Source organism: Telmatherina bonti (assembly GCF_933228915.1).
Source record: "Telmatherina bonti genome assembly, chromosome: 4".
NCBI lineage: Eukaryota > Metazoa > Chordata > Actinopteri > Atheriniformes > Telmatherinidae > Telmatherina > Telmatherina bonti.
In genome coordinates this window covers 9,558,878-9,582,773 of record NC_136622.1, presented here as the reverse complement: position 1 = coordinate 9,582,773, position 23,896 = coordinate 9,558,878, and the positions used below count along the sequence as shown (strand labels likewise).

The 23,896-nt window shown below is 42.6% G+C and overlaps 2 protein-coding genes across 3 annotated transcripts; both read right to left on the bottom strand.

The window, feature by feature from the left end:
- Positions 1-822: 822 nt before the first annotated feature.
- ttpal (tocopherol (alpha) transfer protein-like) lies at positions 823-13,749 on the bottom strand. Of its 2 annotated transcripts, none has more exons than XM_079239277.1 (6): positions 13,704-13,749; positions 12,739-12,965; positions 12,231-12,474; positions 11,349-11,542; positions 9,475-9,585; positions 823-2,300 (listed from the first exon to the last, which is right to left on the bottom strand). In XM_079239277.1, the coding sequence occupies exons 2-6, from the start codon at positions 12,946-12,948 to the stop codon at positions 2,022-2,024; spliced, it is 1,038 nt and encodes a 345-aa protein (XP_079095403.1). In that variant the 5' UTR covers positions 12,949-12,965; positions 13,704-13,749; the 3' UTR covers positions 823-2,021. The 2 variants fall into 2 exon arrangements, with proteins under 2 accessions (XP_079095403.1, XP_079095404.1); XM_079239278.1 differs by lacking the exon at positions 13,704-13,749 and adding an exon at positions 13,574-13,654.
- Positions 13,750-17,774: 4,025 nt separating this feature from the next.
- Positions 17,775-23,168, bottom strand: hnf4a (hepatocyte nuclear factor 4, alpha; the record flags this gene model as incomplete). Its single annotated transcript, XM_079238716.1, has 10 exons — positions 23,072-23,168; positions 22,064-22,238; positions 21,639-21,733; positions 20,854-20,960; positions 20,624-20,779; positions 20,085-20,172; positions 19,827-19,979; positions 18,818-19,054; positions 18,589-18,711; positions 17,775-17,917 (listed from the first exon to the last, which is right to left on the bottom strand). Exons 1-10 carry the CDS (start codon positions 23,157-23,159, stop codon positions 17,775-17,777), a joined length of 1,365 nt encoding a protein of 454 aa, XP_079094842.1. The 5' UTR covers positions 23,160-23,168.
- Positions 23,169-23,896: the final 728 nt, after the last annotated feature.

The window sequence follows — 23,896 nt, the reverse complement described above, 5'->3', positions numbered from 1 at the left end:
TTTCCACTCAGAACATTTTAGATGAGCTTTGGTCCAGAGAAGACGGCGTGTTTCTGGATCCTCTTCACATATGATGGAGCTTTAATCTGCATGTGTGGATTTAAGAGTGGACTGTTTCTAAAGTTGAACTCCTCATGCAACTCCTGTGATCTCTGTTCACAGAGATTTCTGAAAATCTTCATGAGTTTATGCAGGGATTTCCAGTAGATTAGAATCGCTCCACCTGAGACACTTTTTTCCAGGGAGGATTTCCCTCCTCTCTCCTCTCCTCTGAAACTCAGGATATCGATTTCATTAGGCCATTATTTTATAAGCTGGTTAATATTAACAGTGTTACTGTAAACTGGACAAATGCAGGTCATACAATGGATTTTTGTTTCAATTAGATCATGATTGGATTCCAATTAATTGGATTGAACTGGACAATATGTCCAGTGATATCATGAATTATTACTGAAGAAATAAAGCTAAATTGATTTAGTTTCGAGTCTCCCAACTTTTTCAATGTTGAGTTGATACTCCTGTTATTAACATAGAAAGACAGTTTAATAAAACAGTAATCTAGAAGGATGTGAATGCTGCTCTCTGCGAGGGATTTGGAACATCTTTGGGGACCCATAAACGCAGCTTGGAAATCTTTGTACAGATGCAATAAGTTGCGAAAGCAGCAAAAAAGTTCCCCGGAGGCTGCAGCATATAACATTCTTTGCCATTCACAGCACAAACATGACAGCACCAGACTGTGTGGTTTTTAATCTTCACTTTACTTTTAACAAATATTCAGTAACACAAACACAGCTTATAGTCACAGATGTGGTTGGAAAAAAAAATATAAAAGAATCGACTTGTGTTCTCCAGTTAGCAGTGGAAAACAGATGCAACACTATTGCATATTTCTGTACATGGCTTGGTGTACATTTTGGCAAAGCAGATGTTTCTATCGTTTTACTCCTCATGCAACTCCTGTGGTCAGTTATTAAGACTGTGTGATGAAACACTGGCAAAAACATGGTAAAATCAATAAAATATAAAGGCAGGTCACCTAAACGAACAACATTTAAGCCTAAAACAAAAAAACAAAGGCTGTAAAAAAAAAAAGAAAAGACAAAACAACAAAAAAAAGCATTCAGTCAGTTCATATTCAGCTGATCCGAACATTTCTTCACAGCCCTGATCCGATCAGCAACTATTGCTTTGGTTCCTGTAAGTCAAATAATTCATGCAACAGTTTAAGGCAAAGTTTTAGATGCTGCTAAACACAGAAACTGTCTCGTTAGTTTGTAACTGAACCGTGTGGCTGAACAATAAATAAGCTCATTCAATTAATTCATCTTTGTCTGAAAGTATTAAAGATTAAAACTGCCTGTTATTAAATGAAATATTTAAAGTTAGATTTTGTTTTTTTGTTGTGATTATTCCTTCTGACTCGTTAGCATGAAACAAGGAAAGCGGGACATGATCAACGTGCAAAACTAGACTTCCCAGGTCAGCCGATGCTGATATGAGCCTTTAGCTGCTTCCACTAGTTAAAGTCATGGGGTAATTTCAATTCATACATTATTTACAGGCTCTTTGTGTCGTGTTTCTGCGTTAAACTGCAGTGCAAAGCCTTTAACAGGAAAAAAAAAAACTGTATTTTCTGTTTTATTAAAACAGCCACCAGCTTTATCTGACTGGTTTCTATAAAGTTTAAGCTGAACAATGTTCTCTTCGAAGCACGATGAGAAAGTTTGCGGTGGATTTTTAGAGGATTTAAGCAAGACAGATCTGTTTGAGTTAACATATGAACACCGAACAGTAGAAACCCAGATGGAACAATCATGGCTCAACATGCACAGGCTTATGTCCAAATCCTCTTTAGCAGAGATCTGCCGTGGACCACCGGCTAAATGCTGGGTTGCTCTCCAGGTCGTGCTGAGTTAGTAACGTAAATAAAGCAGAATATTGGCAACTTGCCCTCTAAGTCTACATGTCTCAGATGAAACTGAAAATGTCTGCTCAGTGATGGGATTGTGCGTGCATCAGTAACAGTAATAAAGTTGAGATCGCAGCGCCCTGAAGGTGTCGTCATCCTTCCCTCCAGCCTGCTCGCCGTCAAACAGTGTGGACTCTGGCAGCTCCACGCCCTCTAGTGGATCAGGTTGGCAGAACTCAACCAGAAATTCCTCCTCACAGTCCAGCAGCAGTCGAGACCACGCACTCATGTCCAGCCGGCCGGAAGCGCCGCCGTATTCCTGCGGTAAAACGGATGGCGGGATGTTCCGGTGCAGAGAGCGCAGGTCTGAGCCATGGAGGATGTACTGTCCAGAGACAAATCAGAGACGACATCAGAGACGACATCAGAGACGAGTCAGAGACAAATCAGAGACGAATCAGAGACGACATGAGAGACGAGTCAGAGACGACATCAGAGACGAATCAGAGACGAATCAGAGACGACATGAGAGACCAGTCAAAGACGACATCAGAGACGACATCAGAGACGACATCAGAGACGAATCAGAGACGACATCACAGAAACCTCAGAGACGACACCAGAGACACATCAGAGATACATCAGAGACGACATCAGAGACGACATCAGAGACGAAATCAGAGACGAAATCAGAGACAACATCAGAGACAACATCAGAGACGAATTAGAGACGACATCAGAGACGACATCAGAGACGACAGGAGAGACGACATCAGAGACGAATCAAAGACGAATCAAAGACGACGTCAGAGACGACGTCAGAGACGACGTCAGAGACGACGTCAGAGACGAATCAGAGACGACATGAGAGACGAGTCAGAGACGACATGAGAGACGAGTCAGAGACGACATGAGAGACGAGTCAGACGACATCAGAGACGACATCAGAGACGAGTCAGAGACGACATCAGAGACGACATCAGAGACGAGTCAGCGACGAGTCAGAGACGACATCAGAGACGACATCAGAGACGACATCAGATACGAATCAGAGACGACATCAGAGACGAATCAGAGACGAGTCAGAGACGACATCAGAGACGAGTCAGAGACGACATCAGAGACGAATCAGAGACACATCAGAGACGAATCAGAGACGAATCAGAGACGACATCAGAGACGACATCAGAGACGACATCAGAGACGAATTAGAGACGAATCAGAGATGACGTCGGAGACGAATCAAAGACGACATCAGAGACGACGTCAGAGACGACATCAGAGACGACATCAGAGACGAATCAGAGACGACATCACAGAAACCTCAGAGACGACATCAGAGACGACATCAGAGGCGACATCAGAGGCGACATCAGAGGCGACATCAGAGACGACATCAGAGACGAAATCACAGAAACCTCAGAGACGACATCAGAGACGAGTCAGAGACGACATCAGAGACGAATCAGAGACGAAATCAGAGACGACATCAGAGACGACATCAGAGACGACATCAGAGACGACATCAGAGACGACATCAGAGACGAATTAGAGACGACATCAGAGACGACATCAGAGACGACATCAGAGACGACATCAGAGACGACATCAGAGACGACAAGAGAGACGAGTCAGAGACGAGTCAGAGACGAGTCAGAGACGAATCTGGGACGACAAGAGAGACGAGTCAGAGACACATCAGAAACGACATCAGAGATGACATCAGAGACGACATAAGAGATGAATCAGAGAGGAATCACAGACGACATCAGAGACGCATCAGAGACGACATCAGACGACATCAGAGACGAATCAAAGACGAATCAAAGACGAATCAAAGACGACGTCAGAGGCGAAATCAGAGACGAATCAGAGACGACATGAGAGACGAGTCAGAGACGACATCAGAGACGACATCAGAGATGACATCAGATACGAATCAGAGACGACTCAGAGACGAAATCAGAGACGAAATCAGAGACGAATCAGAGATGACGTCGGATACGAATCAAAGACGACATCAGAGACGACGTCAGAGACGAAATCAGAGACGAATCAGAGACGACATGAGAGACGAATCAGAGACGAAATCAGAGACGAATTAGAGACGAATCAGAGATGACGTCGGATACGAATCAAAGACGACATCAGAGACGACGTCAGAGACGAAATCAGAGACACATCAGAGACGACATCAGAGATGACATCAGAGACGAATCAGACGACATCAGAGACGACATCAGAGACGACATCAGAGACGACATCAGAGACAACATCAGAGACAACATCGGAGACGACGTCGGAGACGAATCAAAGACGTATCAAAGACGAATCAAAGACGACGTCAGAGACGACGTCAGAGACTACGTCAGAGTCGAAATCAGAGACGACATCAGATACGAATCAGAGACGAGTCAGAGACGAATCAGAGACGACATGAGAGACCAGTCAAAGACGGCATCAGAGACGAATCAGACGACATCAGAGACGACATCACAGAAACCTCAGAGACGACACCAGAGACGAATCACAGACGACATCAGAGACGAATCAGAGACGAGTCAGAGACGACATCAGAGATGAATCAGAGACGAATCAGAGACGACATCACAGAAACCTCAGAGACGACACCAGAGACGAATCACAGACGACATCAGAGACGAATCAGAGACGACATCAGAAATGACATCAGAGACGACATAAGAGATGAATCAGAGAGGAATCACAGACGACATCAGAGACGCATCAGAGACGACATCAGACGACATCAGAGACGAATCAAAGACGAATCAAAGACGACGTCAGAGGCGAAATCAGAGACGAATCAGAGACGACATGAGAGACGAGTCAGAGACGACATCAGAGACGACATCAGAGACGACATCAGATACGAATCAGAGACGAGTCAGAGACGACATCAGAGACGAATCAGAGACGACATCAGAGACGAAATCAGAGACGAAATCAGAGACGAAATCAGAGACGAAATCAGAGACGAATCAGAGACGAATCAGAGACGAATCAGAGATGACGTCGGATACGAATCAAAGACGACATCAGAGACGACGTCAGAGACGAAATCAGAGACGAATCAGAGACGAATCAGAGACGAGTCAGAGACACATCAGAGACGACATCAGAGACGAATCAGACGACATCAGAGACGAAATCAGAGACAACATCAGAGACGAAATCAGAGACAACATCAGAGACGAATTAGAGACGAATCAGAGACGACGTCGGAGACGAATCAAAGACGTATCAAAGACGAATCAAAGACGACGTCAGAGACGAATCAGAGACGACATCAGAGACGAATCAGAGACGACATCACAGAAACCTCAGAGACGACATCAGAGACGACATCAGAGACGACATCAGAGGCGACATCAGAGGCGACATCAGAGACGACATCAGAGACGAAATCACAGAAACCTCAGAGACGACATCAGAGACGAGTCAGAGACGACATCAGAGACGAATCAGAGACGAAATCAGAGACGACATCAGAGACGACATCAGAGACGACATCAGAGACGACATCAGAGACGAATTAGAGACGACATCAGAGACGACATCAGAGACGACATCAGAGACGACATCAGAGACGACATCAGAGACGACAAGAGAGACGAGTCAGAGACGAGTCAGAGACGAGTCAGAGACGAATCAGGGACGACAAGAGAGACGAGTCAGAGACACATCAGAAACGACATCAGAGATGACATCAGAGACGACATAAGAGATGAATCAGAGAGGAATCACAGACGACATCAGAGACGCATCAGAGACGACATCAGACGACATCAGAGACGAATCAAAGACGAATCAAAGACGAATCAAAGACGACGTCAGAGGCGAAATCAGAGACGAATCAGAGACGACATGAGAGACGAGTCAGAGACGACATCAGAGACGACATCAGAGATGACATCAGATACGAATCAGAGACGACTCAGAGACGAAATCAGAGACGAAATCAGAGACGAATCAGAGATGACGTCGGATACGAATCAAAGACGACATCAGAGACGACGTCAGAGACGAAATCAGAGACGAATCAGAGACGACATGAGAGACGAATCAGAGACGAAATCAGAGACGAATTAGAGACGAATCAGAGATGACGTCGGATACGAATCAAAGACGACATCAGAGACGACGTCAGAGACGAAATCAGAGACACATCAGAGACGACATCAGAGATGACATCAGAGACGAATCAGACGACATCAGAGACGACATCAGAGACGACATCAGAGACGACATCAGAGACAACATCAGAGACAACATCGGAGACGACGTCGGAGACGAATCAAAGACGTATCAAAGACGAATCAAAGACGACGTCAGAGACGACGTCAGAGACTACGTCAGAGTCGAAATCAGAGACGACATCAGATACGAATCAGAGACGAGTCAGAGACGAATCAGAGACGACATGAGAGACCAGTCAAAGACGGCATCAGAGACGAATCAGACGACATCAGAGACGACATCACAGAAACCTCAGAGACGACACCAGAGACGAATCACAGACGACATCAGAGACGAATCAGAGACGAGTCAGAGACGACATCAGAGATGAATCAGAGACGAATCAGAGACGACATCACAGAAACCTCAGAGACGACACCAGAGACGAATCACAGACGACATCAGAGACGAATCAGAGACGACATCAGAAATGACATCAGAGACGACATAAGAGATGAATCAGAGAGGAATCACAGACGACATCAGAGACGCATCAGAGACGACATCAGACGACATCAGAGACGAATCAAAGACGAATCAAAGACGACGTCAGAGGCGAAATCAGAGACGAATCAGAGACGACATGAGAGACGAGTCAGAGACGACATCAGAGACGACATCAGAGACGACATCAGATACGAATCAGAGACGAGTCAGAGACGACATCAGAGACGAATCAGAGACGACATCAGAGACGAAATCAGAGACGAAATCAGAGACGAAATCAGAGACGAAATCAGAGACGAATCAGAGACGAATCAGAGACGAATCAGAGATGACGTCGGATACGAATCAAAGACGACATCAGAGACGACGTCAGAGACGAAATCAGAGACGAATCAGAGACGAATCAGAGACGAGTCAGAGACACATCAGAGACGACATCAGAGACGAATCAGACGACATCAGAGACGAAATCAGAGACAACATCAGAGACGAAATCAGAGACAACATCAGAGACGAATTAGAGACGAATCAGAGACGACGTCGGAGACGAATCAAAGACGTATCAAAGACGAATCAAAGACGACGTCAGAGACGAATCAGAGACGACATCAGAGATGACGTCAGAGACGATGTCAGAGACGACGTCAGAGACTAAATCAGAGACGAATCAGAGACGACAAGAGACGAGTCAGAGACACATCAGAGACGAATTAGAGACGAATCAGAGACGACGTCGGAGACGAATCAAAGACGTATCAAAGACGAATCAAAGACGAGTCAGAGACACATCAGAGACGACATCAGAGATGACGTCAGAGACGATGTCAGAGACGACGTCAGAGACTAAATCAGAGACGAATCAGAGACGACAAGAGACGAGTCAGAGACACATCAGAGACGACATCAGAGACGACATCAGAGACGACATCAGAGACTAAATCAGAGACTAAATCAGAGACGAATCAGAGACGACAAGAGACGAGTCAGAGACACATCAGAGACGACATCAGAGATGACATCAGAGACGATGTCAGAGACGACGTCAGAGACTAAATCAGAGACGAATCAGAGACGACAAGAGACGAGTCAGAGACACATCAGAGACGACATCAGAGACGACATCAGAGACGACATCAGAGACGAATCAGAGACGACATCAGAGACAACATCAGAGACGACATCAGAGACAACATCAGAGACGACATCAGAGACGACATCAGAGACGACATCAGAGACGACATCAGAGACAACATCAGAGACGAATCAGAGACGAATCAGAGACGACATCAGAGACGACATCAGAGACGACATCAGAGACGAAATCAGAGACGACATCAGAGACGAAATCAGAGACGACATGAGAGATGAAATCAGAGACGACATGAGAGATGAAATCAGAGACGACATGAGAGATGACATCAGAGACGACATGAGAGATGACATCAGAGACGACATAAGAGATGAATCAGAGACGACATAAGAGATGAATCAGAGACGAATCAGAGACGACATCAGAGATGAATCAGACGACATCAGAGACGAATCAGAGACGACATCAGAGACGACATCAGAGAGACGAATTAGAGACGTCATCAGAGACGAAATCAGAGACGACATGAGAGATGACATCAGAGACGACATAAGAGATGAATCAGAGACGAATCAGAGACGACATCAGAGATGACATCAGAGACGAATCAGACGACATCAGAGACGACATCAGAGACGAATCAGAGACGAATCAGAGACGACATCAGAGACGACATCAGAGACGACATCAGAGATGACATCAGAGACGAATCAGACGACATCAGAGACGAATCAGACGACATCAGAGACGACATCAGAGACGAATCAGAGACGACACCACCAGCAGATACAGGGTAAAAATGGCTCTAAGCTTTAACCAGTTCTATTACATCACAGTCAGCTCAGGCTAGGACACTGGAGAGAGTGACAGGAACAGGAAGTTTCTTCAGTCTCGGTCAATATCGAGGTATCTTAGTAACATCGTAGTGATAGTTATCATTTTTCATGATGCGCTAAATTTTAAATCCCTTCTTAAGACTCACCTATTTTCATTTTACACAGAATGAGTTTGCTTTTATTGCTTTATTTTTTTTTTTCTTATATTATTTTTTACTGGTTTTATATTTTGTTTTATTCTTTTCTGTTTTAATATGTTAATTATTTATTATTCTTTTCTGTTTTGATATGTAAATTTTTTATGCTTAGCACTTTGTTCAGCAGTAGCTGTCAGAAGGTGCTTTATAAATAAAGTTGGCTTGGCTAATGGAGACATGGATCATAGTGTATTTATCATACAGACTTTAAACGCTACATTTTGTGGCTGGACTGTAAATCTCCTGGACTGGATATGCAGTAAATGCCTCTTCAGATAATGTAAAGTATCAAACCCATAAAATCAGCAGCTTTACATTCAGATTTCAGATGAAGAAATTAGCTTGTTTTTACTTTGAGTAAAGGTTTCAGAAGTAATTTGTCTGTTTTCTGCACGGCGTCGTCGGTGTTACACATGAAGGATGACTTCTGCAGATGTTTCCTAGATGACCTGGTGTAATTCAAACAGGAGTCCTTCAGGACTGTGAAGGAAACAGAAGCTGGATTTTTTGTTTCCAAGGCTCCATTGTGTCTGTATTGGGTCAACTAGACCTTTCAAACAAACTCATGTAAAAGAAACGAGTAGTTTGCAGGTTTTAATGAACACAAAGCTACTAACAGATGGTTTCACTGAATTCTTCTGGAAAGCAAAACATCTCAGACGGTTTTCAACACAGTGACAGGAGAAAAGGAAAAAATGGCCAAGAATCAGACAATTCAAGGACAATCCTCACCCTCTCTGCCATCTTCTCCTTCAGGAACGGCTTGATTATCGCAAAGATGCCTTTAAAAATCCTGGGCTCGTTGATGATGTTCACGGCCTTGATTCTGATTGGAAAGCCGTCCTGGGAAGCAGAAAACATGCAAACTCACAGCTCACCGAGTGTTTCATTCACAGAACATCACAGTTATCATATCATATGCAGTGTATGAAACAAAGGTGTCACATTCTTCCCTTTCCTTATTACTGGGATGTTTTATTCCAACTTATATTTGAACACATTCCAGAAATGCTCTGGAGTAAAACCAGTAAACAGTTCACTATTTCCTGCTTCATGTGGGTTGTTCCCTCTTCCTCCTCTTACTGTAGACGCATACAAACACATCTGGATCCTTGTATTTCCTTTTCAGCGTATGGTGAAGCAACAGCCTGACTTTTGCTTCATGCCCTGCCTGCAGTGCAAACCGGTGTTCCCCTGCAGCCCTCCTCCTCATTTCCAGCAGTCAAAGTGCATCTCCAGCTGAAAGTGAGGAAAACTGACAGCTTTCCATTAGATTTAATGGGAAACTGGTGTAGCAAGCTCCAGTGACAAAAGCACCAAAAAAGTGGAAGACACTTATATATATATTAAAAAAAAAAAATGCTTTGGAACTTTTATCCATCAGCTGCTGCTAGTTGGATTTTAATGATTTTCCCTTAAAGACAACATTTCTATCTGATCTGAACTGTGGCTGACTCAGCAGAAAACTCAAGAACGCCTTATCAGAGGAAGAACCAGAGATAAGACAAGAGTCCAGATAAGGCTGACTTCATGGAGAGCAGGCAGGATGGAAGATGGATGCTGAATAAGCCATCGATCGAGGCGTCGCTGAGGATTTAGCTGAATTTCTCTGGTGAATCTGTAAACAACACGCCTGTGTTTTACATCACTGGAACTTCCAGTAACAGCCCCAGATTAATGGTAGGTCCTCCTCTGTGGGTTTGGAAACTTATTGTCTTTTGTAAATCAGAACAACTGGGAGGAGTTCTCTTCAGTGTCCTGGCCTTTGCAACCCAAACCATTTTGGATTTGAATGATATTTTTTGTGGTTGTGCACCTTCAGTCTTTCTGGATGGGCATCATCCAGGACTTCAGTCTTTCAGCTGAGTGAGGCCAAAGAGAGAAGGAGAAATGACTGCAGACCAGACAGCCTCCCAGGATGTCAGGCAGCATCGTGGGCAGCCTTCCACCTAAACCTCACTTTCTTATTAGGAATGGGTCCGACAGAACTGAGCGAGCCACCGGAGCCAAACGGAAACCTCTGACGAGGACAGATTCTCTCATTGGTTTGCTGTGAGGGTGACTGCTCTCTATGCTATCTGGTGATAGCGAATTAATCCTCTTTAATTAGTAATTAATACATCTTAAAAAGTCCATCAAATTTTGTTTATCCAGATTCAGAATTTTTTTCATTCCCTTGAACATTAAGTAAACATCAGTTGAATTAATTTATGCTTAATTTTCCTGCATTTTAACACTTCTTTACTTACAAACTTTAGTTGTACAGCATATTTACATATTTTCTCTTTATGCTTTAAATGTCCACATTGTATCCTATGCAGTTTATAGAATAGTTAATAAAAATGTAATATTCGTCTGTTTTTATGAGGTCAATTCAAAACGAGAACTGATTTGTACGGAACAGATTTCATGATATAAGCCATGCAATTTTATCTTGCATAACTAGAGGAAAGGTGCCCTCAGGTTGTTGTTTTCAATTCTGTATTTAAAAAAAATGTTTTTAAAGCTACACTGTGGGGAAAAAAACAGTGTGGAAGAAAGTGTGTGGAAACAGCTTCCTCCAAACATATCTGCTGTATTTGCACCAAGAAGTCATGGCGTCTCACCTGGAGGATGCTCACAACTTTCTTGGCCAGGAACGGGCCTGGGTTGGATGCCTGTGACATGCCCACGCCGGTGTAGTCGGCCAAGATGACGATTCCATTCACCTGCGTTTCTTCTGGCTGGATGAGCTTCTCCAGGGTCAGATAAAGGGCCCTCACGTTGTCAACAAAAGGATAATCGTTTGGTTTCCATTTCCCTGTGGGAGTAATTCCACATCAGAAGGAAAACTCACTTTGCAGAAATAAACAGCTCAGTTGTTCAGAATGAGAATTCTACTGAATAAAGACAATAAAACCCCTCTGTCCTCTTCAGGCATCTTTCTCCATTTTTCCTTATTTTGTGATCATTTTGTCTGTGTTACAGTTGGTGGCATGAACTTTAGGAGTCACTTTATTTTGATAACATTTCTTAAACCCAGCGCCATTTTTTCTGCTGTTTTCTTACATTCTTCATGCGTTTTGATCATCTGGTGACCTACACAGCAAAATATGTTCACACACAAAAAACTGCTATGAAAATCATCAAACTACAATATTTTTCTGCTCGTTTGTTTTCTGAACCATTTAATCCAATTAATTAGACTGGGTTCACTTGAATATTTCTGCTCCCCCCCCCCCTTGGATGTCTTGGATGTGCCAAAGCTTAAAATAAAAACTGTTTTGATGTCATCGGTATTTTCTACATAGAATCGGCTTTTTCTTTGGGGTACCTGCGCTTCTCAGCAAGTCTGAAGTTGTTTAAGTGATTCATAGAAAACTAAATGGATGTTTAGTGATTTATATTGATGTTTGTGTTCTTATGGGTGAATATTTTTGCCTCAAAGTTTTCCAGAGGATGGTAAATTTGAGGAGGTTACACAGGTTATGACTGAAGCAGAAACCAACCTGGCCGGAGACACAGGATGTATCTCCCAATTGGGTCCGGCTGTGGTAGGACTGTGAGGAATCCCAGGTCTAGGACGTGTTTTACCGTGGATGGCTTTAGGTCCTGGAACACCTCCGGCCAGGTCTTACGGCCCGCGTGGTAGTTGAGTAGTAGCTGGAGGGCACGGTCATAGTCAAACTTCCTGGCCCGCAGGAAGCGCAGCAGAAAGGCATCATCCAATCGGGTTCTGAGATTGGGCTGTTCCTGAAGAGCCACAGGGAAAAAAGTCTTTTAAAAAAGAAGAAATCTCCTTTAATTTACTTTTAAAAGTCTGCTTATTCAAGATACTAATTAGAACGAGTCAATATTAATCTGTAGCTTTTGTTGCTGAATGTGAAGCTCTTAAATAAACATATTGTGTCTGATGGATCATACAATATACTAAATTCATATTACAAGTATAAGCTATTGTCAGTTTAGTTTTAATGTCCCAAACGCTCATATTGATGTAAAAGCACAGTTCAAAACCTTAAGAATCATGTCTCTGAGTGCTTGGACATCTCTAAGACGCCACTCTGGCTTCTCCTGTAGCTCCTCCCGTGCTTTGGCCTCCAGTTCTGGGGTCAGGGTGCAGGAATATATAGGTGGAGGGGGTCCGGGAAACCAGCTGTGTCCTGCATCTGCTGCAGGCTCCGCTGGAGCACGACTGACAGCGACATATTCATACTGATCTGCCATGGACTGGCTGGATGAAGCTGTTGAGAAAAGTAGGATGTGAGACGGGTGCTGTGAAGACATTAAAAACTGACACTGACTGAACTGGACCGTCATCATGTGAGGAACTAATTTTAAATCAGAAAAACAATAACCTAGACTTCTCTGAGTTAAACTTAGCAATAAAACATTGGAGAGAAACGTTCAAGATAGAAAGCAGGTGTTAAAATAATCAATTTATAAGGACAAAAATATGCAAATTGCTTCTAATAAAAAGCAGCCAGTCTGAAGAAATCTAATAATTTGATATTGATATGAAATTAAACCCAATTTCTGCAGCTTAATATATAAATTACATGCTCCTGACTAAACAATGTATTACATAAGCAACTAAAAATCAAAACACAAGCAGTGATTCAGAGATTTTATCTACGATTGGTTCTATACCAGAGCAGTTTGCATTATTTACATCTTTTTATCTAAAATGAAACACAGATGGTGAAATCAAAACACTCTTAGTAGTTTTAATCCTGTTCTTATGAGTAAAAACACGTTTAACATTAGATGTAGTTCAGTAAAGACTCGGAGCCTGAGACGTCCCGTCTAACCTGACCCAATGAACGGCTCGGACTAATGACAGAAAACTTACACTAACGCCTTTAATATCAACCCTTAAGAGACGTCATTAATGAGCAAGTGATGGTCACAGATTAAACAGTCTCAAAACCAGAAGCAGCGACTCAAAACAACAAATCAGTGTTTCACAAACCACAACAAACCTGTCGCAAGAATTCCTTTTCCGGGTACAAAAGGGACGCCGCTATCTTATTGGCCCATCTGTACCACCTGACCCTTCACCCGACGTGCCGTTGAATTAGTTGGCTTCTCGGCCGCCGGGAAACTATACAACTCAGACTTTTCTCACAACAAATTTTGACATTTAATGGAAAAAAGCAAAAAAATTCCATTAATTTCATAACAGTCTTTTTTAAATAGTTATTAATAAGACTTTTTCTAATTTTGTGCTTGCCTGACTTTGGCAAACTCACGTGGCATGATTTCAGTAGCGCAAAGCGCAAATTTCTCCGACTGACCTGAACGCCCCATCGCAAACAGAAATAAACGCTTTTCAGTTCAGCATCCAACCACTAGAGGGCAGGATCGGTCTTATTTCTGTTCAACCAACATTTTCTTTCATCACGAAAGTTGGCTGACATTATTCAGTGGCAACTTTTGGAGTATGTTCCTAAGAACTAAATCATAGATTTATTTAACAGCTTCTTTCTGGCTTAATAAAGCTGAATAAAAAAATATGTTGTATGTAATTTACAACTTTTTTTTAGAATCGGAAAGAAAGTTATGAAGTCAATCAGTAAAAGGGGAAATTTAGAAACCGCTTATGGATGTAATTTTTTTTTAAACAAATGTAAGCAATTGCCAATTAGTCTATAGGTGAAAGAGTGAGCTTCCAGCCCATAATATGCTATTAAACTTGCCTGATTATCAGGAAACAAACACTCAGCAAGAAAGCAAGCTGTTTAAAAAAAAATCCTCCAAAAACAACAAAAGATGCTGGTTGTTCACAGAAACAAAATGGGAAGCTTGTGAAAGGGAAACACACACGTTTCAGGTCAGAAAATTTAAAGGAACACGACTGTAAATAAAAGTTGTCCAACAAAAGAAATGAAAACTATACGAACAGAAGCAGAAGTTGATGGTTGTGAGAGAACTGATGGAAATGAAACATAAACCAGAAGAAAAGCAGCTTCCAGTGAGGCTGAAGAGAAGCTGCCATGGACCGTAGAAGACTGGATGGAAGTGATCACCAAACTTACTGGACCAGGCCTTATTGGAACTTCTGGCCCGATAAAACATATAAAGGCAACAACCTAATTCCTCTCATAAATCCCTGAGGCTTAATGACCAGACAGAGAAGTGGGTTCTGAGTACTAAAGAACAAAGCAAGTGTACATAATAATGTGCAACTTGTCTGTTTTTTATTCTTTGCATGAACCACATCTAAGAGAAGGATTTGCTTTCATGAGAGACAAAAGAGTTTTTTCCTGATTCAGATCTTCTTATTCCTTTGATTGAACACATGTGGTGTTGAGCAAACCAGTGCATCTTTGCAGACTGAAGTGGTGTCACCTCCGAAATCTGAAAAAGCTGGAAAGTCTAAAGTATAGATGGATGGTTAGTGGACTTGTACTTATACAGCACTTTTCCAGTCAGGCCGGCCACTCTAAGCGCTTTCCACTACACGTCACATTCACTCATTCACACACACACACACTCATACCCTGAAGGGCTCATCGGGGTTCAGTGTCTTGCCAAAGGACACTGTGGCACGTAGTCAGGGCAATCCTGGAATCAATCTGCGCTTCCTCCTGAGTTACAGCTGCCCCAAAATAATTTAAGACTTCAAAGAGGAAATATTTCTTTCTCTAATTTAAAACAAGCAGGTTAATAAAAAATAAGACCAGCTAAACAAACTTCTTGGAAAACCTGAATGAAAAAGCTCGTGAATTTCAGCAACGTGGGGCCGTTTTTGTTCCGCTTCGTACCCTGTGTGCAGTCGGAAATGTTTGGCTTCTCACAATCTTCAGCTGTCTTGTTGACTTTTGGTGGGTTTAAACTCAGACGACGGTGGTCTTCAGTAGTTCTTGAAATCTCTGAAGTGTTTGGGCTCGTTGTTGGGCTGCAGGATGAGCCTTTCTCCACGTGGAGCACGTGTTGACAGAATGACACGTGTTCAGGTTGCAGTCATCTCAACAGTTTTATTCCCACTCTGCACTCTGAAATGTTGTATTTCCAAGACTAGAAAAGCCAGCAGTGTTGGATGTTTCCTGAATGATGTCTTGTTTTGTATTTAGTAAACTGTCTGTAAAGAAGTTACCTTTTCTCCATCAGAGCTGACATGTTTGTCGCTGTGATCTCGCTTCAGCTGCTCACTGAGCAGAAAGACGGCTGGAGTTTCGTGTCTTTTTTGGCCTTTGATACGTTTCCTTTGCTTCATGTTCACCATTTTCCCAACAGCTCACCAAGGTGAGCCGTGTGAGATACCTGCAGCTGAACCTGGTTGATCAAACTAGCTGGTTCATCGTCTGAGTTGAATTGTGAACCTTAAACTCGAACCTCGTCTTTATTTTTCGCCATGATGTTGTCTGCTCATACTGGAAGTCGTTTAAAAGAAAGCAACAGCGGAGTCTGAAAGCAGCTCATGATGGTAGGAGACGCCTGATTTTTCCAGTTGGAGTGTAAAAAACACATCTTTGAAGTTTCGGTCTGTTATCTATAATGATTTTATGACAGTTTATCAGTGACCAAGCAATACTGCCACGTTGGACCTATCTACCCCCCCCCCCCCAGTGCCACCCCATTTATTGTCCCACTTTATCAGTTATGACTGAAAACAATGTAAAAATAGACAGTGAGATTTATTAAGTCATTTTCACATTATAAGGCAGAACATTGCCTGGTTTTGTAAGGCAGTACAGGTTACAAGGCACAATTTATCTCAGCGGTTAGACCATGACAAAGTACTAGACAAAAAATACAATATATATATATATATATATATATTTAATAAACCAACACAACATATGATGGGGGATCTTCCTGTGGGGTGAAACATGTGCACCGAACTTAGTTTTCTGGGTTTAAAATTTAGAATTTAATCTTTATAAAAAAAAAAAAGAATGCAAATAAAAATGATTTTACATGAATTACTAGAAACCCCAAAAGTTCAACCTCTCCTTTACAAGGCCCATTTTTCCTGCCTCTTGTCTGAAATGAAATATCTAAAATAAAGTATCTCTTCAGAACTCCAAACACTTTGTCTCAACAGAAAGTTGAGTTTACCTCAGAAGTGTCAGAATAAAGATGTGTGTTACTGTGTCGGCGTAAAATCACCTGGAACACAGTCGGAAACGTAAATAGTTTTCTCCTCCTTAAAGAAAACCACATTATCTTCCAGTGAAAACCAGAGAAGCCTGATTCATTCAGAAACAAGTAAAGCAGTTTTAGTAATACTTTAGAAACACCACAGGAATCCAGAAGGAAGTAAAACCCAATATAACGTGATAAAACCTCTCTTCACCTCCCTGGAAACAAACCAGGCCTTCATGTTTCATTACAAACACAAGCAGAGTCAGAAGACAAGACATGAGCAGAGCTTCTTGGAGCCAGAATAAATGTTTGACCACTAAACATCAAACGTAAGACAGAATTTGAGGGTTTTTGGCCTGCAGTGATGAGGCAGAGCAGAATCGGCTTTTATGCAACGCCTTGTTTGTCTGGTTTGCTGGAAGTGGATCGCTTGGTGGTTCAGACTGTGCTTGGTTTGGATGAAAATGCTTTGGAGAGAGTTTTAGTTGCGTTTCTCCTTGTCGTTTTGCTACATGTCAGGATTAGTGTTTCTGCAAACATCTTCTGGACTGCAGTATCTCATGCTGACCCCTGTGCAGGAGGGTCTGGTCAAGAAGAGGTTAAATCATTTCAGAGCTCTTCTTTAGCTTCTGTTCTGATTTTTTTTTTTCTAATCGCTAACAAACATAAAAAAAAAAAAAAAACTGTGCAACAACGTGAGGCTTCTTGTAACATTTATAAAGTTCTCACATGATCACCATGTCTACCATAAACCTCGGAGAACAGCGGTATTTATGGGAAGTTACAATGTTTATAGTTTCCTGTGGCTTTCATGGAGTTCATCTGCACCTGTTTTATTCCTAATCCATCCCTGAAAGATTTCTGGAAGGAAATTACAATTACATTTAGATACGTTGATATCGCCGTCACGTTGACAGCTCTCATATCAAGACATAGAAAAAGCTGAAGGTTTGACAGAGTCGTTATATGGCCTCTTGCTTTGTGATGGTCGGCTGAGGGATGGAGGTCGGTTGCTTGGGAACGGTAGCTATGACTCCCTGAGCCATTTTGTAATGTTCTGAGCCGGAGGCTGTGGGTGGAGACGGGATCGGGGTTTCAGGAGTGGCTGAAAGGTAGAAAGCAAAGAGAAAAGGTGCATGTTAATTCAAATCAATTCAATTCAATTTAACTTTATTTATTTAGCGTCAAATCACGGCAATGCCATCTCAAGATGCTTTACAGACAGAGAAGAAAACATAACGAAAGCCAATTCATAATCAGATATAATCAGTTTTATATATATATATATATATATATATATATATATATATATATATATATATACATATATATACATATATATATATATATATATATATATATATATATATATCTATATATATATCTATCTATATATATATATATATATATATATATATATATATATATATATATATATATATATATATATATATATATATATATATATATATATATATATATATATGTTAATATGCAGGTGTACATTCCCCATCATGTGGAATAAGTTCTGTGAAATTTCTCACAGCATTAAACATGTTCAGAAACAAAAACACAAGTTTGCTTTGACTAAAATAAGCCAGATTAGTTCCCATCCAGAGTTTAAAGGATTATTTTGTCGATCCCGTTGGTTGTTCCTGCTACCTGACGCAGCTGCACATGCAGCTGAGTGAGGAAGAGGAGGGAGTCTCTGGTGACTCCATGGTTTCTTTACTGATTCAGAAACTAGCAGCTGCAGAAGTCGTCTGATGTGCTTACAGATTTGACCGTTGTGGATGGGTGTTGGCATGTTGCTGGTCACGATGACGTTGCTGCTGAGGTGCTCTTGAACCAGGTGAGGGTGCAGAGAGTGAGGTGCATGCGGAGCTTCATTTGCAGAACCTGAGAGATAAAGCTTATGATTTGCGGCAGGAATTCCCAGACTCATTCCCTCCATATTCTGTTTCACCAAGAGCTTTGACACGAGAGCGCGAGAGAGCACGCTCACCTCCCAGAAGCATTTCTTGCAGCAGGTTGTCGATCTTGGCCATGCCAAAGAGTTTGACAAACTGAATCTGCTCAATCATTTGCCAGGTGATGCTCTGCAGCGTAGGCAGCAGGAGGAGGAGCTCTCCGAAGCGGCCTCGGGAGTCGTACTGCCTGTCATTGATGTAGTCCTCCAGGCTGACCTGAACCTGATATCGCATTCGCTTGATCTTTGCTGGGTCACTCAGGCCTTTCGCATCTGTGGGCAAACAGAAGCAGAAATGTTTACGAAGCGAGTGTTAATGAGTAGCATCTCCATACAGAAGCGTGCACGCACAGCTTTTGAAGTTTTAGTTGAAGTTTTAGCTTGAAAAGAAACTGGAGAAGGTTTTTAAAAAAAATTTTTTTTTATCTTCATCAGGAGTCCGGATTGTTTTATAGCAGCAGCTTCTGTCGGCTGTGTCCTGCTTATTCTTTTAGATTTGACAGCTGCATGCACCCTGCATCACTTCTAGTCGTTGCTGGCAGCCACAAGCTCTCTTCTCGAGGCACTTTTATTATCTTTCTGCCTTTAGATGCATTTCTTAGGAAGCTCAACGTCTCTTTTCATCTGTATGCTGATGATCAGGTTTATTTTCGACAGGTGCTTAATGACATAAAGACTGGAATTTTTTCATTTTTCCTGTAGAATTGGCAGAACTTTGTTGATCTTTTGCCGCATGAGAAGCTCATTATTAAAGATTTGGGGGCGAAAACTGAAGCTGTTCTAAAGCTTGATAACCATGTAAATACAGCTATTAAATCTAGTTTCTTTCTGTCCCAAGCACATGTATAAAGTAAATCCTTTTTTTATCCAAACATCATCTTTAGACTCTACCTCATTATTACATCTTGCTTGGATTAAAGCAAGTGGCAGAAATGAGGCAGGTGGGCAGACAACATCACCCCAGTTCGAGCCACGCTTGACTTTCTGTTAATTTGAGGATCAAGTTTTAAGGTTTTTTTTAGGCACCAAAAGGAAACTTTCGTACCCGGGTCAAAGAAAACTATGGCTTTCAGGCAGGCATATTCGTTGTCATCTATCTGGAGCTCTTGGAAGGGAAGAACCAGCTCATCCAGGATCCTCACCGCTACCCTGCCCACCTCCAGCTCTGGACAGTTCCTGGGAATGATGTGGTCATTTCCTGCAGGCGAAGCACATTTTAAACAAAGCAGAGATAAAAATGAACTCAACAGTCCTGCAGTTTGCATCAAGTATGCAAACACGCTGCATGCTGTGTGAGTTTTACCTAATAAGAGGATGTCTTTGTAAAGCATGGACCTTTTAGCAGCACCGAGCAGGAGATGCTCTCCTGCATGAGCTCGAAGCAAAGCCACCTGGAACGAAGTGCACGAAAAGACATTTAACTGTGTTCACATTAAAGTTTGCTATCTCATCCAGCTGTTCTGCCTGTTTTTTAAAGCTCAGATTTGGAAAGAAGAAGCTCGAGGAATCTTCGCCAGACTCTCTCGCTTCATCTGCAAATCAGTTACTAAGGCCCAGTGATCCCACCGTTAATGATTCTGCACGTTTCCAGCAGGGATTTAACTTTACAACCAGCTCATCATATTCTAACTCAGGATTAAAATACATTAACCACACCGGTTGAAAAGTTTGAGACCTGTCATCCTCAGATGTGTGTGTGTGTGTTTTATTTTACAGGATAGGAAGTGCGGAGCGACACCTGCAGCCGTGTGCAGCCCGTTTCATGGCTGTAAGTCAGACTGGTTGATGAGTGACCAGTGTGTCTATGCTGCTATGTATGTTCTGTCTGTGTATGAGCCTCACCTGGTCATCCAGGGGGAGGTCACAGAAAGCTGGGATGTACTTGGCCCACTCTACCAAGACGAGCAGCTGCTGTTTCATGGACTCACAGACGTCCGTGATGGTGGCGATCTTCTTGGTCCTGATGTCGCCGTTCAGTATGGGGGCCGGGGATGTGATCTGCAAGGAGAGCTCCAGGCTGTCAGAGCACTTCCTGCGCTGGGTGATAAACGGCAGCGTGAGGTCAGACCTACCTGTCGTGACAAAACGTCTGCTTGAATGAGTGCATTGATGGACGGTAGACTGCTGTCTTCATAGCTGGACCTCCTGGTGCTGATTCTGTCTCTTTCATTTTGTACAGCTGAAAACACACACACACACACACAGACACACACGTGTGTTTAAGAAAAGCATAAAAAGAACAATATTAAAGACTTATGAAGAGTTAGAGGCATAATGTGAATTACTTTGATTTGAAATATCTGTAAAAGCTTTCAAAACTATTAAAAGAAAGGAATGTAATGTGTATTTAATGCAAATTTTGTAACAACTGGATGTTTTATGTGAATATTGTTAAATGGATGATCATGAAATTAAGGGGCAAATATCATAAGATTGCTCTTCTTTCTGCTCCTTTTCTATTCAAAGCCATATTTAATTGGCAGTCTTATTTTGTATTTATTTTTATGTTGTTTTGAATGAAATAAATAAAAATGAAATGAAATGAAAAAAAAAATTTTTTTTTAAGTTTCAAATCAGCCCGCTTAAATGCAGACTGAAGACAGACACTCAAAAGAAAAAAAAGTCTCCAGAGGTTGTTGTGCCTATCGGTATACGGTCATTATTGCTTGGAAATGTTTGCTCAGCATAAGCTGCTCAGAGACTTCAGCGCTCGGCAGAGTGAACATTAACAAAGCAGAGCTCTCCTGACTGTTGCAACACACAGAAGTCCCATCGGTTTGGTGGAAACAGCTCACACCGTGGGTTTCTAACATAAAGATGGAGTTTATAGACTGAGACAGTTTGCTTTGTTTCTCACCTTCTTTCTTCATTCCAGCTCTGAAACATTTCTTCAGTCTGCAGTATCTGCATTGATTCCTCTTGTCTTTGTCCACAATGCACTGTCTGCTAAATCTGAAATGTGGACGGAAAAAGCACAGAAAAGTTTTCTGTTAAGGCTTCAGAAAAGAAACAGAACAAATGAAACATGGGGGGAAAAAATGACAGAAAACAAACCAGCAACTGCATTTTCCATTTCTTTAAGGCACCAATATCTAAAGAAACTTGTTGGTTTTGTATTTTTCTTTAGAAACATTGATTAAATAAAAAAAAAAGGTTAATGTTTAATTTGCTTTGTAATCAATAAAACAAAGACATTTATACTTGGGAATAAATCCCAGCTGGTCAGTGCGAACTGCTGTTTTTGCTTCCAGCTGCAGGAAGAGGAAGTATTTCTGGCCTCACCTGCAGGAGTACATGTGGTTTTTGCGGACGCTGCGTCTGAAGAAGCCCTTGCAGCCGTCGCAGCTGGATGCCCCGTAGTGTTTGCCTGTAGCTCTGTCTCCACATATGGCACACAAGCTGCCTGCTGCCAGGTGGCCAGTGGCGTTCATGTTGCCGCTGTCAGGCGGCGAGGAGTCTAAGAGGAAAAAACACTTCATCAGGCCGGCGTGGTGAGCTGACACTGCAGGGCTGTGCAGAACGTGTGAAAGGCCTGAGAGATGATGGGTGATCAGGAGCAGCCTTCATGAAGCGACCTGCGACTTGCCTGAGTGGCTCCGATTGAGTCAACACAGCATAATTGATGTTGGTTTGATTGCCTCTGAAAAGGTAATCACTGCAGACAGTTTTCAGTCATAAGACACCCTCAATCAATCACAGGGACTGTGGTGACACAAGCCACAGGAATGCAGATGGATTCAAACCGTCCGGCCATCACGAGCACAGATATTGTTTTTATGAAGCAGAAGAAAAGTGGAAAAGTGATTAAAATGGTGAGTGTTCCCATTAAGTTCCCATTGTCTCCTTCTGGCTGGGAATTTTAGGATCCCAGCCAGGAGTCATGGGAGACTGCTTGGATAAATAAGTCGGTGTCACTGGAAGCTGGTATGAAAAAGCTGCATCCTACAGCGTGAAGTCTGTGGGAAGAGACGGTTTGTAAGAGGAGAAGGGAGATCATGATACTCCAGCTCAGACTGACACCACATCGATCCTGAAACAGGCTGCAACAGGTTCCATCGCCTGAATCCTTTCAGAACCCGAATGACAAAATTTCTCCCCGTGTTTTACCATCGGACCCCGGAGGTGATAGAAAAACAGGGACCACTGCTCGGGGTCGTCCCTCTACAGCAGATGGACAAATGACCTCTTTTATCACTCCATGCCAGAACTGCCTCGGTATTCTCCTGACCAAAGTTTTAAATCAGTAAAAGTTTCAAAGTTCAAAGCCAGAGCTGCATGTATGTGACTCACCTGAGCCCAAAGGCAGGACCTGCATGTTCTCGAACTCCAGCGTGGTGTAGGCTGGGTCCAGAGCCTCGCTGTAGTCTGCCATGTCCATGTCTACCACCGCTTTGGGCAAACAAATTCTCAGCTACCTGACAGCAGGGCAGAAAGACTTGTCCAAGAAGCTAATGCCCCCCCACCCCCACCTCCTCCTCCTTTCTTTTCTCACACCCCCACACACCTCTTCGAATCCTCCCCCCCTTTCCTCTTTTTAGGCCTAACTCCGCCTAACAGCAGGATGGCTCCGGGCCCGGTTCGGTGTGATGGTGTCAGAGAGGAGAGCAGAGACTGACAACGCAGCTCTCCTCCTCCTCCTGCGGCGCAGACGAGAGGTGGAGTGTCTGCCTGGTTGATGGTTAACCAGACGCTTCACTGGTGAATCAGTTTTTTTTTTCCTTTTTTCTTAGAGATAGCACAACTTCAATATCACCCACCTCTGCATGGTTCTCTGTCAGTTAACAAACTCCATGAGAGCTACAGCAGGTCAATCCCTGCTCCACCTCTTCAGACTGTAGTGGAACATGTCACAGCCTCAACATCAGCTCCTCCGTACCTGCTGAATGTAGCTGAGGATGTTTCCTGCAGCAGGACTTGCATACGTTTTCTGCTTTCTGTCTGAAAAGAGATGCCTAAAACAAATAAAGCATATCTTCCCATCAACAAGAGCTGTGTGTGTAATCCTGGCTTCAAAAGGAAGCTGGCTGAGATTGTTATTACAGTGTCACTACATGTGTTACTGTGTCAAAGGAAAGTCACCGGGAACACAGTAGAAAGTGTAAATATCAGTACGTT